Source organism: Eptesicus fuscus, chromosome 8, assembly GCF_027574615.1.
Source record: "Eptesicus fuscus isolate TK198812 chromosome 8, DD_ASM_mEF_20220401, whole genome shotgun sequence".
Taxonomy (NCBI): Eukaryota; Metazoa; Chordata; class Mammalia; order Chiroptera; family Vespertilionidae; genus Eptesicus; species Eptesicus fuscus.
Window position 1 is genome coordinate 47,734,355 of NC_072480.1, and position 16,312 is coordinate 47,750,666.

At 36.7% G+C, this 16,312-nt stretch overlaps 1 protein-coding gene across 9 annotated transcripts in view; it reads right to left on the reverse strand.

Moving 5' to 3' along the window:
• Positions 1–16,312, reverse strand: part of RBM26 (RNA binding motif protein 26) — an 83,937-nt gene that overhangs the window by 31,838 nt on the left and 35,787 nt on the right. For 4 of the 9 annotated variants that reach the window (XR_008556757.1, XR_008556758.1, XR_008556756.1 and 1 more), the window contains exons 3-11: positions 15,423–15,559; positions 12,156–12,244; positions 11,290–11,507; positions 10,071–10,331; positions 9,061–9,300; positions 8,471–8,611; positions 7,764–7,904; positions 2,511–2,622; positions 594–753 (exon numbers count right to left, since the gene is read on the reverse strand). Coding sequence is in view for 1 of the 9 variants with exons in the window: in XM_028148976.2 (XP_028004777.1) it covers positions 594–753; positions 2,511–2,622; positions 7,764–7,904; positions 8,471–8,641; positions 9,061–9,300; positions 10,071–10,331; positions 11,290–11,507; positions 12,156–12,244; positions 15,423–15,559 (1,529 nt within the window). In the remaining 8 variants the exon portion in view is untranslated. Of the gene's footprint in view, positions 1–593; positions 754–2,510; positions 2,623–7,763; positions 7,905–8,470; positions 8,642–9,060; positions 9,301–10,070; positions 10,332–11,289; positions 11,508–12,155; positions 12,245–15,422; positions 15,560–16,312 lie in introns of all 9 variants that reach the window. The other 5 variants (XR_008556753.1, XR_008556755.1, XR_008556751.1 and 2 more) reach the window with 2 other exon arrangements.

Below are 16,312 nucleotides of genomic sequence, written 5' to 3' on the forward strand. Positions count from 1 at the left end.
GTAACTATATTCTGGGGATATATGGGAAGAGAAATGTAAGGGACACAAAGAGTTGAAGTAGAAACATTTTTTTTAAAATTCTATATAAATTTCTATTGCCCTGCCACAACCAAGCATGCAATTTTCATCTATTACTTTTATATTATTTTAAATGGCAATAAAACAAAATTTTCCAAATTAATCAACTTAAGCTGTACTCTCTAAAATTTATTATTTTTATGAGGTGATGACAAATAATTTTGATTAAAAAGAACTGAAAAAAGCCCAATATTATTTCAACACTTTTACATATTACACAATGTAAGCTCAATACTAAATAACCTTACAAGGTATATCCACCAAAGCCAAGGTCTAATTTTAGGTGAAGTCAAATACAAACTACACGGATATTTATATTGAAAATATTCAAAAATGGTCAGGAAAAAGCAAATGTTTCAGCTAATTATGGATTACATGGTATCTGGGCCCCATCTGTTAAATGTATCCCATCACAGAGGCAGCAAAAATAATCTAACTAAAGCATCTTGTTGTAATAACTTGTTATCTCCCTAAATAATTAAGCAAAGACAACAGAATCACTTCATAGCTCTTACCTGTAAGTTAACCAAAGTTCCAAATCGACTAAAATGCTCATTAAGTTTGCTGATATTATTTAATTCTGGTGGAACTTTTCTAAGTTCAAGTTTGGTGTTTTCATTTCCAAACTGAACCTTTTTCTGGAAGCCTGGGCTGTTTGTTCTATTAAAATTTGGTCTGTAACAAAAATCAAGTTAATTAATACATTCATTTATATATCCTATCCCATTATCAAGTACAAAGAAATAACATTTTACTATTTAAGTTCTATTTTTTAAAATTGAAATTACTGGTTGATTATGGACATTTAAATTTTCTTTTAAAAAAATGAAGTCTCCAAATTAGTAAATGTTCGCATCTTTCATGGAAGCCAACTGAGAAGGGCTCTTTCATATCACTTGTCTTTGGTACTTTCAATCTACTCCTACGTAAAATTCTTATAAGGAAAGGTCCTAGCACCCTATTTCAGTCAATTTGCATATATAACCTTTGTTCCATTTCTGCAAAAGCTAGCTTACTGAAATGTATCCTATTTTAAAACCTTGATTAAAAGGTAAGGATGACTGTCTCACCTGCTTCTTAACCTAAAAAAACAAAAAATTCAAAACTGTAGACCACACATTTGACACTTGGAAAAAAAGGATAAAACTATGGCCCTGAGAGGTTACAATGCTTGCCTTCAATCACAGAATTAAAGCCAGAGCCAGAACTAGAAATTAGCCACCTTTAAGTGATGTTACAAAGCTCTAAAAATGTGTGATCCTAGTCTCTCCTCAAACATGAAAGTTTATAAATGAATCATCATAAACACCCCAACATTCTGATTCCTTACCTCTTTCACTGAAGCCCTTCCTTTACAACTTCAGTCCCTATCCAGCCTTCCCCTTAGTCCCCACTGCCAAGCCCCCACCCAAAATCCCTTTCTAGTTCTTAACAGGAACTGCTCCAAGGCTAATGCCTCTTCTCAGATATGACCCACACTTTCTTCCCTAATAACAAGCTCATGACTATCCTTTATATGGGTAAGTAGAGGCCCAGTGCACGAAATTTGTGCACCGGGGTGTGTGTCTCTCAGCCCAGCCTTCACCCACTCCAATCTGGGACCCCTTGGGGGATGTCCGACTGCCCGTTTAGGCCCGATCCTATCTGATATCTGGGCCTAAACGGGCAGTCGGACATCCCTCTCACAATCCAGGACTGCTGGCTCCCAACTGCTCGCCTGCCTGCCTTCCTGATTGCCCCTAACCGCTTCTGCCTGCTAGCCTGATCACCCCGTAAACACTCCCCTGCCACCTGTTTGCCCCTAACTTCCCTCCCCTGCAGGCCTGGTCACCCCTAACTGCCCACCCTTGCAGACCTGGTCCCCCCCAACTGCTCTCCCCTGCAGGACTGGGTCCCCCCCAATTGCCCTCCCCTGCAGACCCGGTTGCCCCCAACTTCCCTCCTCTGCCGGCCTGGTCACTCCTAACTGCCCTCCCCTGCAGGCTTAATCGCCCACAACTGCCCTCCCTTGCCGACCTGGTCCCCCCCAACTGCCCTCCCCTACTGGCCATCTTGTGTCCACATGGGGGCAGTCATCTTTGACCACATGGGAGCAGCCATCTTGTGTGTTGGAGTGATGGTCAATTTGCATATTATCCTTTTATTAGATAGGATATTCAATGATATCTCTTAACATAAGGAGTATTTTATAGCTGGGGGAGGTGGAAAAATTGTGTCCTTAACCATTATACCATTTCTATATGAAAATGCCTTCCACGTACCAGACAACTAACTATCAAATTTTTAGAAAACTTACATTTTAGTGGGGTAATGCCTACAGAACAAAATTATATAAATTTTATTTTGAAAAATAATACTATACTGTCATAATACTCCAATTACCCTAAAAATTACTGTGTAAAAAAATTCCTCAATTTCCCCTGACAGCTTACTTATCAAACCAAGTCTTCTTTGTAGTAACTCCAGGCTCCCCAGAACCAATCGTTCTTTTCCTTGACTCTGAATCCACTACTATCCTCATACTGCTTTTATTAGGAGGCTTTTCTGTTTGAAAAGAAAATAAAAGAAAACAGATTAATATTTTCTGTTTATCATAGCTACACTTCCTTAAATTCATATTGAAAACAAAGTTCTGGTACTTTGTCCAAATATATATTTTAGAAGAAATAGAAATAAATGTACATTCAAATATAGTAGTATTCTAAGAGATTTTAATTTATTTCTAATTCACTTCAACCTAACTACAGAAGAATTAGTAATTCTCACATGTCAAATTAAAATATGACTCTGGCCCTGGCCAGGTGGTTCAGTTGGTTGGAGCATCATCCAGCAGACCAAAAGGTTTCAGGTTGATTACTGGTCAGGGTACATACATAAGTTGCAGATTCAATCCCCAGTTAGGGTGCATACAAGAGGCAACCAATCAATGTTTCTCTGTCTCTTTGTCTGCTTCTCTCCCTCTTCCTCTCTAAAAATCACAGAATAAATATATCCTGAGATGAATATTTTTTTAAAAAAAAGGCTTTATTAAAAACAAATAAATAAAATATGACTCTGTGGACAACTTCTATGGGGGGGGGGGTGTGGAAATCTATGTCACTGTTCCCCTTTACCATCACCTTTATCACAAATAAGACCTTTAAGAATTAATAACTTAGAGTTGTGATTGAAGTGAGTTGCTTATTTAAACACCAACATATTAATATAATTAGAACATACATGATTTTAAAAGGTAAATATTCAAGATTGAAATGCAGTGCCAAAGAGCTACTGAATATCTCCTATCAACACTCTACATTTACTTAGGTTTTATACAGTTCTTTCAAGCTATTATTCCCAAATGACACCAAAGTTTAAAACATGCAAACCTTAATCCCTATAAAATATATAAAGATAGATTAAAAAGTGGTTGTAGAAATTCTATTCTTAGTATTTCTAAACACATAACTAACCAAAAGAACTTGGGATCTGTTTCAGCACAATCTCTCTCATGGCTACAACTCTCTCTAATCTCTATGCAGTAGATTGTACCAATTTATCACTTGTGAAACTCTGCTCTGAGGACCAGTCCTAAATTTCTAACTTCTGGGTTTTCTCTGGCCATCTTCTTCTGGAAATCCCATGGGTATACTAAAACTATGTACAAAATACAAATTATCTTCATATCAATGTACTTTTTAAATATCAAACGTTTAAATGGAAACAACCATATCCCCAATCGTATTGCTCCAACCTGCCTTCCCCTCTGGAAACCACCAGTTCTATCTGAGTCCGTTTCAGTTTTGTTTGTTCATTTATTTTGTTCTTCAGATTTCACATATAAGTGAAATCATATGGTATTTGCCTTTCTCTGACTGACTTATTTTATTGAGAATAACCGCTAGGTCCATCCCTGCTGTCGCAAATGGTTAAGATTTCATTCTTTTTTAATATTCCATTGTATATATGAACCACAGCTTTTTTATCCAGTTGTCTACTGATGGCACTTGGGTTGCTTCCATAGTTTGGCCATCGTAAATAATACTGCAATGAACATAAGAGTGCATATATTCTTTTGAATTAAGTGTTTTGGGATTTCTCCAGATAAATCCCTAGAGACTTAGTGTTTTGGTATTTCTTCAAATAAATCCCCAGAAGTAGAATCACTGTGTCAGAAGGCAGGTCCATATTTAATCTTTTGAGGAAACTCCATACTGATGTCTCCCATCAACATTATTCCATTTAAAGAAACCTCTTAAGACCACTTTTCCCTCCAGCTCCAGCATTCTCCCTCTCCTTATCCTAACAGCTATTTGCACTTAACTTGCTCTTGCTAAAATTGCTGATGCCCTCACTTGTTGCTTAAGCTTATGAATACATTCCAATCTTTTTCTTACTTGACCTCGAGAACATTTAATGCTGCTGATCATCTTCCCCTTCTTCCTATTCTTCTCCCTTGATTTTCATGTCTCCACACTTTCTGCTTTCTTCTCTGCCTTTTTGGATTGATTTTCTCAGTGCTTATGTAAGCTCCTTTTTCTTTGTCCACTGTTTCAGTGTAGGCATCCTCCAGGTTATTTACTGGGACTTCCTAATCTCACTCTACACAACCTCCCTAAAACATCTTATCTACTGCCATGGCTTCATTCATCAATGTAGTGATTCTCAAGAAGGAAGGGGAGTGTATTTGGAACCTATGTCAGTCAGGCTCTCAGACTTGGATACACCTCCTTCCATCTTTCTTTGCTTCTCACTATTACTAATGACACAGAAGAAAAGATGGTTCTACATGCTTTTTTCATCTGCCCAATTTCCAGAGCAGAAACCTGTTGTCTTTAATTTCACCTTCTCCATTAATCCCATTCTAAGTCCAATACATTACATGTGTTGTCAACCCTTTCCACTAACCTTAAATCTTTCATTTCCTGCTGTTACTACCCTAGTCCAGCTACTATCATCTCTTCTCTAGAATTCTTCAAATGCCTTGAATTTGGCCTCTTACATCCCTCCACATCCCTTACTCCCTTCTCTCCCAGGCACAAAATTTTTCCAGGTTCTAAAAAGTATTTTAGGGTGTATACACTTTATCTGGACCCTTTAACTGGCTACCTTTGACTTAGCCTACATGTCTACAGCAGATTAGGTAGAAATATCCAGTATCTAGCATGGGTGATGTCCACAGTGCAAGCTGCAGTTTCTTTGGCCAGTGTATCTTCACAGGATCAGTCCTGCAACAGGATTTTTGGCCTTATTCCTGCCTCACAAGCCTGGTTCACTGGCTCATTTGGAGAGGTCTTTGAGCTATCCAATATTTTTTTTCCTTTAGTATGTTATTTACCTAAAGGTTCACTAAGAGGCAATGATGTGTTTTTTTCTCAGTATTTGTGATGTGTTTGATCCAATTCATCTGTATCCTCTCAGATTTTTGTTATTTATTTTAAAAAGAGAGTAAAAAAAAGAAGCAAGTTCCTCTGGGTATACAATTACCAAATGTGCATATTACCTATATGTACTGTGTTTTACCCCAACATCCATTTTAATAAATTATTTTTCTGCTTAAAATTTTCAGCACTGGTTTTGTTGACAACAAATGGAAACTTAGCTCTTCTTCCTACCTATATTCAATCAAGTAGCATCTATCAAATTTCCCACCTCCTTAGAAATATGGAAAGGACAATTATCAAGGCCTCCAAGTTACATTAATATTCAGAATTCTAAGGCATCAAAGGACCTACATTTTTTTTCATTTGTAAATTTAAAGTATGAAGCATAAAAATATGATTATCACATAATAGTCTTAGACAAATTTAACTTAAGGCCATCTATAGGCTATTAGAAATATATAATAATTATATAATAAACAGTATCATAGGCTTTTAATTATCTATCACAATCCAGGACATTAAGTTTTAAACTAAACAGGCAACAGATGAAAAGATTTTGGGGGGTGGGAAACCAAAGAAAGGAAATAGAAGTATAGGTAATACTCAATATAAATGGGTTGCTAAATCAGTTTTGTGACGCATAAAAACAATGTTATTAATAAAGAATATATTCCTAAACCAGCTCACAGAAATAGTACATAATGTTTCTAAAGAACAGTATTAAAGCAATCACTATGTATGATTCCATGAGAAAAGGCGTTCAAATTTCTAGGCACACCAGACATTTATCTCTCAATAGGTCCATTTCTGTAACTCACATGCACGTAGAGCTGAAATTACCCCACTCCAACTTCTACATGGTTAAGATTTATATGTAAGAGGTTTGATCCCTCTTCCTTCTCTCATCACCAACAAAAAATTGACCTGGCATTGGAATGGGTCTAATAAATACTGATCTGTAGCAGCATATAGTTATGCCACTCCAAAAGAGCAAGATAAGAGATGACCTGATGTTGGAGTTCTAGCAAGAGCAAGGAATATGTACATGATAAAAAGAAAATAAGTACTAAATAGTGACCTAAAGAAGTTTTCTCTGAACTGGCCAGGTAGAAGAGACTTGAGGGATATAAAGAGCCACATATATAAAGTGGCTACTTTTCAATTACAAGAAACAATTAAAAAAATTTTTTACAAACTAAAATAATCTTTTTTTCTGCTATTGTTGTTAATGAGTTATTGGAATGCTGCAAGAAGAATTTAAAAGGTGGGCATCCACATGAAATGTTGTCCTGTGATCTCAAATTAAATTGGGTAAATATTAAAATGATCTTCACATCTTCATCACAAAAAAGGTCTTTGAATACTCAAGGTATCTAGATGCTCAGGATCTGAGAGTTTTCAATAAACAACAACAAAATAAATCAAAGTATAAATAATCACAAGTTTACTAAACCACAATAGTTATTGACTGTTAATTAAGTTGGAGTTTATTCATGCTTGATGAGGCATGACATGCTAGAAAAAAAAGATATTGGGGGAAAAGCTGGAAAGAAAATGGCATTTAAAAACTAGTTGAAATAGGGAAAAAGACACTTTTACTGGCGTACATAATATTTTCTATTATGTCTAACAATCCTTCACGTCCCTGTATCAATTATCTGTAGCAAATCTTTCAAATTAATGTAAGCTATACACCTCCTCTGACTCTCCATATCCATTGTACCTCTAGAATAGGAGTCTTGCTGCCTCAGCTTGTGACTGTGTCAGTCTAAACTCTTATCTTCTGTCATTTAGAAATTTTATCAAAAAAATCTGTCTCCTCTAAGAAAAATTTTAAAAGCTAATTAGTCACTTCCTAAAACGTAATTCCTTTTGCTTAAAACATTGTAAGCAAACCAATTTCAAATTCTAACATCAAAAGTAAAATACACATCAAGCACAATTTGCACAGCTAATTTCATTATTAACTGTGACAGAATCTATCTTTAGGAATTAAAGCATTACTCTAAAGAGTTGAAATAAACCTATTAAGACTGCAAATGATAGAAAATACCCAACAAAAGCTACATTAGAAAATATGTACTTTTGTAAAATTTCTTTCCTCTTGGAAACACCATAAATAGAGAAATACATTATTACCTTTTCTCTCATGGGAAACCAAAGGATTGAAGAAACAAACATAAACATTAACTCAACCTATAAATACAGGACCAATAAAACATAAACATTTACTCAACCTATAAATACAGGACCAACTGTTCTTTATAAATGTTTGTCACACTTGATATTACGAAAATTATAAGAAAAGATTAATCATAGTACCTCTGGGTGGCAAATCCATATCCCCTGATGTCAGTCCTATCAAGTTAGGCCTTTGTGCATGCACTCTGTGTCTATACATAGGTCTGGAAGTGTTTGTTATGCTTGGGGCCTCAGGATTATAGCCATCTGTGTCATATGTATCTGGTAATACAAAAACTGTAATTAAAAAACAATTGTAAAACTCCATTTTATAATTTTTCTATATTAATAACAGAAAAAGTAAACTGTAACATGTTACTAATACAAAGCTAACATATTTCATATGTATTAAAAAGAAAATTTAGTTTTATAAAAATAAAAATGTTATTTAAAAGAAAATGTAAGTTTTTAAAAACATAACTGAAGACTTACATTTAATGTACATTCAACTTGTCTACATTTTTATTCTATATAATTATAGTGAGAAAAATAGACCTGCTAGAGCAGTGGTCGGCAAACTCATTAGTCAACAGAGCCAAATATCAACAGTACAACGATTGAAATTTCTTTTGAGAGCCGAAAACCGACTTCTGTGCATGGGCCACAAAGTTTCAATCGCACTGTATGTGCGCGCCCGCACGTGGTATTTTGTGGAAGAGCCACATTCAAGGGGCCAAAGAGCCGCATGTGGTTTGCCAACTACTGTGCTAGAGTAATTCACTCTCTAAACATTTAAAAATTCCTCATCTAAAGCATATTCATAAATACAGAGAGGGCCAAAACTGCACCTGCAGTAAAAAGAGAGGGTGGAGCAGGAGGAGGCTGGTGATGAATGCCAGTTGTTACTACAGTAGGAACAGAACTGGTTGCAGAGTTTGGGGGAGCATCCATGCCAGATGGCTGCAAAGGAGGAAGTGGAGGTGGTGGTCCTGTCAAAACCAAAGAATAAGAAATATCATCTGAAAGCAAACAAATAAAATAAGTTATTTGTATATCCAAACATGATATTCTCATTCATCAAACTATAATATCTACAAACATCAAGCTCTTACAACTATTTTAGTTTTCTGGGGTAAATAGCCTTTTAATGTTTTCTAAAACAGGTTTCTCTTAAGCTATAAAATATTACAGGCAGCTGGGATTTATCAGGGATTGTGCATAATTCAGAGTTACTCCAAACCATAGTAAATCACAGGTTTGGCATAGTCAAGCAAAGTAGGTGTATAGTCTAAATGGGGATATCTTGCTCTTAAGTTTCCTAGCATCTACAAAATTACTTTAGATACTTTTAATAAAAGCAAGCATCAAACTATTAACTTTTAAAAAAGATTACAAATGGACAGATAATAAGTACAGGCAAACAAACATATTTACTTACCTGTGACAGGTGGTAGACTGGGTGGTAATGGGCCTGGTGGTGGCACTGGGGGTCTCAGATTCACAGGTGGGGGTGTAAGAATTGGTGGGGGTGGGGGGAGTCCAGGAGGAGGTGGTCCTTCAACAACAGGAGGCTGTGCTGGGAAAGGCAGCATACCAGGAAGATTCACATCTTCTACAACTACTGGGTCACTTCCATGATCAAAAGGGCACATGTCTCCTCTCATACAGAAACCCTTTTCTGTGAAGAAAAAGAGAAATATGAAAAGTGTTGGCATTGGTGGTCTGACATATGAGTTAACAAAAGTAAGATATTTAAAAACAGAAGTATTTTTTAATATAGGGCAAGTGTAATTAACCATATCACGAGAGCTACCCTGCTAATTCCAATAATTTAAAAATACTTATTAAAGTCATAATAAAGATAACACATACACTAGAAAATGTATCACCAAATTACAGTGAGTATACCTAACTAGTAAGATGGTATAAAACTTATATATTTGTCATTAGAAATACTTCCTGTATTTAAATCTCACATAAAACTTTATAAACACTGCAACTATAGCTTTCATAAGTTTACAAAACTTTTACAATAAAACCTTAAGAGTCTTCATTTATAAATTCTTAAATAGGTAATATTCACATTTCTGGTTCTACTTACATGACCATAACCATTCATTTTTAAAAATGTAAACTTTGAAGAAAATGTTTCAGTAGCAGATTCCCTCACAAGTAACTCTATGAGTATTAGTCTTGTTTGATAAATTCCAAATATATCTTAAGACTTACATGCAAATAAACAATATATTTAAATTGGTACTCAATAGTCAGTAGTGATTAATGAGGTTTTCAACAATATTGAGAAATTTATGAGTGCTTAAGGTTAATTTCCCACTATTTCCAATAGGTTAAGTCTTTGAATAATTGTGTGTAACCTAAACTTACAGAATTTAGTCAACTGGATATATTAATTCAGTATGTCATGAAACAGTTGAAAGGCTTACTTACCATCATAGTCTCTACACCGTTTTTTTGGCATTGGTGGTCTGACATATGAGTTATGGTCCACTTGGTCTTCATGAAATTCAGACCAACTTTCGGTAGTGTTATTACCATGATGTGTAGGAGCAATTACTGTTATGGTGCTGCTCAAAGTAGGTACAGGGTAGTGACCAGATGAAATGTTAGGTACCGAAGAAACTGGAGTATAATTGTTTTCTAGTGGATCTGCTCTATCCAGGTCATATTTAGGTTTTACCAGATCTCTTTCTGCAACAAAATATAAATGACTTATAAAACTATTTTTTTCAAAAACCATGTCCCAGATGCAGAAATAGTACTATTTTCACTAAACAGAAAATGTTCCAATTTTAGATAACCCTCTTTTTCTTTTGAAAACTAACAATGAATACACCATGTCCCAAGAAAAACATTTTTTTTCAATGTAACCTAAACTATAAAACCACACATAAATTTGCTGTACTTAATGAGTTTAAAATTTCTTGAAGTTCTATTTACAGAAAATAGATTTTTAATTTTTCTTCACTGTAATCTTAGTATGCATAATTTCAGGCCCCCAAAAACAAAATATGTAATAAAATATGGTTATTTTTTCTGCGATGAATATTTGTCATCCTTCTAAAAATCTTAGCATGCCTTTTTACAGTGAACACCATTTGACAATGAGAATGGATGAGCAGAGGAAGAAAATGGAGTTCATATTAAACATAAACAAAGAAATTAACTGGGCTGTTTATGGACCCAAGGAAAAAGAAAAGGTATTAAGAAGATTCGTTAAGTGAAGCTATGTGCCGAGAGGCCTAGTATATGTAGATCAAAAGGGGAAAAACTCTAAAAGAAGAGTAACAGAGAAGTGCAGGGTTTATACAAAGGCTACAAAATCATTTCCTAGACTTAATAAAGATGGCTGTACAATAAAGTTTGCAAGGGTAGCTAATATCAAAGCTTACGTAAAGGTGTTTTACTCAAAGATGTTTGTTTTATTGGTCATAATATCTCCCTTTTTAATGCACATTGCAAGAAAAATTATAGATGTTGGAAATGACATGGTCTTGCAATTACACACATCTGAAATGAAAACTTTTAACTGTTTTCATAGTTTTGAAGTGTAACTGATATATAATTAAAACAAGTTTTATGGCCCTTAAATAAGAAGTATTTTCCCAATAAGAGAATGCCAACAAAAATATACGCATATATGATTTACCCCTGCTTCGTGTTCTGCTCCTGCTTCTGGTCCTGCTTCTATCCCTATCCCTGTCACGAAGCCTCTCTTTACTCCAACTTCGACTCCGACTCCTGCTGTAACTGCGACTTCGCCCTCGTCTTCTATTGTACCGGTCTCTGTATGAATCTCTTCGAGGAGGGTTTCGATCATAATCTCTTTTGCGAGAACGATCATCCTTTTTCCTCTCATCACGACTTCTAAAGAAATATATGATTACTTTCATGTAAATAACTTTTAAGTAGATACAGGAAAAACTCTAAATGCAAAAGTCATATTTAATTCTTAAAATATCATGATTCTTTATTGTACTATCAGAATAAAAACATAGGAAAATGAAACAATAAATAACTCGAACAATAAAAAATTGAACATGATCTGCAGAACAAGTACTCTAAAACTCCTTTAAGGAAAAATCTCTTAAAGTCTTAATTCTTAGTCTTACACAAAAAGGCATATATACATTTAGGTATCTACATATATGTCTTATAGTACATATTATCTGTACATATATGTACTTATACATATGAACACTTATATCTTATCTCATAGGCATGTATCACATGCACTGCATTATAAATGCCTTTGAAGCCTTAATGAAATCACAAATTCTTATTAAAGGGAAACTTCAAGCAAGAAAAGGTCTCATTAAGATTTCACTGGAATTTGAAGTTAAAAATAAAAATAAGAATAACTAATAAATGGTAGAAAAGGACTGAGTTACACTTTCTTAAACCAGTAACAAAATAGACATTACTTGCCCCCGTGTAAAAGATAATCAAGTCTAAGCAGCTGTGTAAAAGATAACCAATGTCTAATCACCAAACATGGTTCAATGAATTAATCACCTATTTTCTCTGTATCGGGAGCTTGACTGGGGAGGACTGTGATTTAGCCTTCTGGAAAACTTCTTCTCTCTTTCTTCCTCTTTTATAATCTTACATAAAAAAAATAAAAAAAATAAAGGTGTAGAAGATTTAGCAACAGTCATTCTTTACCATGTTACTATTTCAATGACTTAACTGATATTAAAATATAAAAGCAAAATTGCCATTTAAACAAAATACATTTAGTTTAATCACTAAAGACAGGCATGCTGAAAGTTAAAGTGAACCTAAAGAAACTCATAAATGCTTATCTTAGATAATAATTAGTGGAGAGAAAACATATTAAGCAAGTGTCCTCATCTAAAAATTATCAGTGAAAATCCAACTTTATTCCTCTTTCAAAAGTCCAACATACATTCATGTTTTGGTTCATGGATTTGATGTGACACTGAACACATTAGGGAATATATGAGCATGCATTAGAACTAACCAAGTCATAAAAAAATAGAACATTTGAGAAAATAACATATAAAATAAAATAGTGCTTCAGTTTCTCATGGTAATGTGGCAGCAATATATTCCTCTTTCCTACAAAAGACCTTCATTCACATTATATAATTAATAGAAAGCAGCCCTGAAAAACATTCCCTTGTTCAATGCTACTTTGTTTAGGCTAGAATTTTCCATGCTGTACTGCCCAGAACACTGTTTTCATAGCACATTAATAGGTGTTACTAGAAAGAAAAGGATTCAGAGGATAAATAAATTCAGAAAATACTGAACATGTGGCTTCTAGAAATATGATAGGCATTAAGATTTGCATTTTTTACAAGAACCCTAAGATATTCTAGGGTTCTTGTAAAAAATGATGTAGGTAGTCTACAAATAATATAAACATGTTCTAGTTTATGCCAGTTGCTCCAGCATCCCTTTGGGTGAAAGCCACTCACTGTCAAAAGTGTTCCCATCCTACCTAATAATAGAGTAATATGCAAATTGACCATACCTTCGCTACACCCACAAGCCACGCCCACCAGGAAACCATTGCAGGGACGTTGGGGTGTGGCGGAGCCCAAGGCCGGGAAAGCCTTGGGTGGAGGCTTTCCCGGCCTTGGGCACCAGCGGGGAGCCTGCATGGATCGCAGGCAACCACAGGGGGTCGGCTCCTACGATCCCTAGCAGGGAGGCTGGGGTGCAGCAGAGCCAAGGCCGCCGCCCCGGGCCAACCCCCAACCCTGAAAGAAGGCAGAAGGTGGTGGCCACAGCCAAGGCCTGGGTCCCCGGTGCCGGCAGAAAACTGGTGCAGGCAGCCAGGTGAATGAAGGTCTATTGCACGAATCTTCGTGCAAACGGGCTGCTAGTCCTATATAATAAGGGTAATATGCAAATCAACCAAACGGCAGAATGACCTGTCACTATGACGCGCACTGACCACCAGGGGGCAGACATTCAATGGAGGAGCTGCCCCCTGGTGGTCAGTGCGCTCCCACTGGAGGAGCACTGCTAAGCCAGAAGCCGGTGGAAGAGCTAAGGATGTCCGACTGCCGGCTTAGGCCCACTCCCCGCGGGGAGTGTCTGTTGGACATCCCCCGAGGGCTCCCGGACTGCGAGAGGGTGCAGGCTGGGCTGAGGGATACCTCACCCCCTCCCGAGTGCACAATTTTCATGCACTGAGCCTCTAGTTGGATGACAAGTTAAATATGGATATTCTATCAACAGACCAAACTCTGACACTGCTTAAAAATTTTATAACAGTCTGTCCTTTTTCCCCCCTTATTAACACTTTTATTCTCTTGCCACTCCCCTGCCAAAAATACTGGGTACAAATAAAACTCTCCTGAGGCACTTTTTTTTTTTATTTGCCTCAATGCACACTTGCAAGTAATTTGTGTTGACAGATCATCATATCACATAATACATGATCAACGGTGAACTTTTACTACGCCCACAGCATTTTTTATCTAGATTGCACCTGACATTCTGACAGTTCTGAAAGGGATAAATATCTTTAACACGGTGTTTTATGTGTGCCTGTCTGTGTAATTATGTACAAATACATGTGTATAAATATGTTTAGGTATAGAGGCATAAAAATATATTTAAGAATTATTATGTAACATTATATATGTATATATATTATTGCATAAGCATGTTTTAGTTATATAATCTGAAGGGGAAAAAAGGTTTATGAGGGGTAAAAAACCCGAAGGTCACAACATCTTTCACACAACAATCTCTCAATACTAATAGTAATTACCATTTACTAAAAACCCTACTATGTGCCACATATATACTGGGTGCTTTCTAGATATTATTTAACTAGTCCTCACAACAACCTCATAATATTTCCATTTCACAGCTGAGTAAACTATGGCTTGAAAAAGTAATGTTTTCAAGGTCATAAAGCAATGACTGTTAAAGGCAACTTTTAATTGTCAATTTTTTTTTGCTGGAATTACAATCCTTAAATATCAAATTGAGATCTGAATTATTATATGATTATTAAAGAATGGTAATTGTGTATAAAAGATGGCTGCTCTGGAGTTTTTCCATAAAATCTCTTAAATTATGAGGTCATTTCTATTGCCCTGTGAAGGTCATTTTATTTAACTACCTTAAAAATAGTTCCCTACAAAATGCTTGTGGAACAGAAACCGTCAATCTAATTATTTTCACAGAACATAGGTAATAAACATCCATAGCTATAAGATACTACGCAGAAAAGTTAAAGGCCTGCTTGTAAGATAGATCCTTGGCTGGCACCTGTGAACTTTGATTTCTGGAGGGTTCCCATCATTGCCTGATAATAACAGCTCATTTATGCCTGAATTGTCTGTGTACGCAACATGGTTTATGGCAAACACCTGCTTTCCTCATGGGAATCTAGAACATACTAGGCAGAAGGTACCCAGGTGGCCAAACCTAAGTAAAAGTCCTGGACAGTGAGTCTTTAACAAGCTTCCCTGATTCACATATACTGTCACTACTCCTTAAGCACATCTGAGGTGACTCCACTGGGAGAGAACTCTGAAAGATTGCACCTGCTTCCCCCTACACTTTGCACCATACACTGTTTTCCCTTTGCTGATTTTGTTTTGTATTCTTTCACTGTAAGAAATCCTAACTGTGAGAATGATTATATGCTAAGTCCTGTGAGTACTCCTAGTGAAATCATTGAACTTGGGGGTGGTCTTGAAGACTCCTAACACAGATACAGAAAATACAACTCAGTTTAATTACCCCTTATATGTTTTCAAAGAAAATACATGGTTTAACACAAATCCTTACCTCGTCTTTTTTTATATCTTTTTCTTGGTGCTGAAAAAATTCCACCTTTAAGCTTCCTGATGATGGCTGCTCTGGAGGAGGTAGGTAACTCTTTGTATTCACAGCATCAAAAAGTTTTTCCACAAATATCTGTGTCTCTAAAAATAAAACAAACCAAAAAATCCCACATATTAAAAGCCATTTGCTAAGATATTATTCTCCACTTAAAACCTCCCTAACCAGTGTGCCATGGCACAGTCCCATGGTAACACCAATATATTCAGTTTTCAGGGTGATGAGGGCTGGAACAGCCAGAGTTTCTGGGCCAGTCACTTCCAGCCATACCAGTCTCCATGTATCCTACCAGTGCGCAAACACAAATATTACCATCATCTAGATGTTGGCAAGTGAAAAAGCTAAACAGCACTGCACTAGACAACATTCAAAGTAGGTCCCTAAGAAGTACTATCCTATATAATAGAGATAACATGCAAATTAACCGTACACCCTCACAAGATGTCTGCCTACGACCAGGCCAGCAGGGGGGTTAGTGAGGGAAGACTAAACGACTAAACAGCAGCTGCGTGGGGCAACCAGGCCGGCAAGGGGGATAGTGAGGGACGACCAAACGACTGAACAGCAGGCTGCATGGGCGACCAGGCCGGCAGGGGGGTTAGTGAGTGATGACCAAACGACTGAACAGCAGGCTGCGTGGGGCAACCAGGCTGGCAGGTGATTAGTGAGGGATGACCAAATGACTGAATAGGCTGCGTGGGGCGACCAGGCTGGTGGGGCGGGGGGGGGAGCATGAGGGGCGACCAGGCTAACGGGGGGGGGGGGGCAGTTGAGGACAACCAGGCCGGCAGGGGGGGGGCAGTAAGGGGTAACCAGGCGGGTGGGGGGGGGGGGCA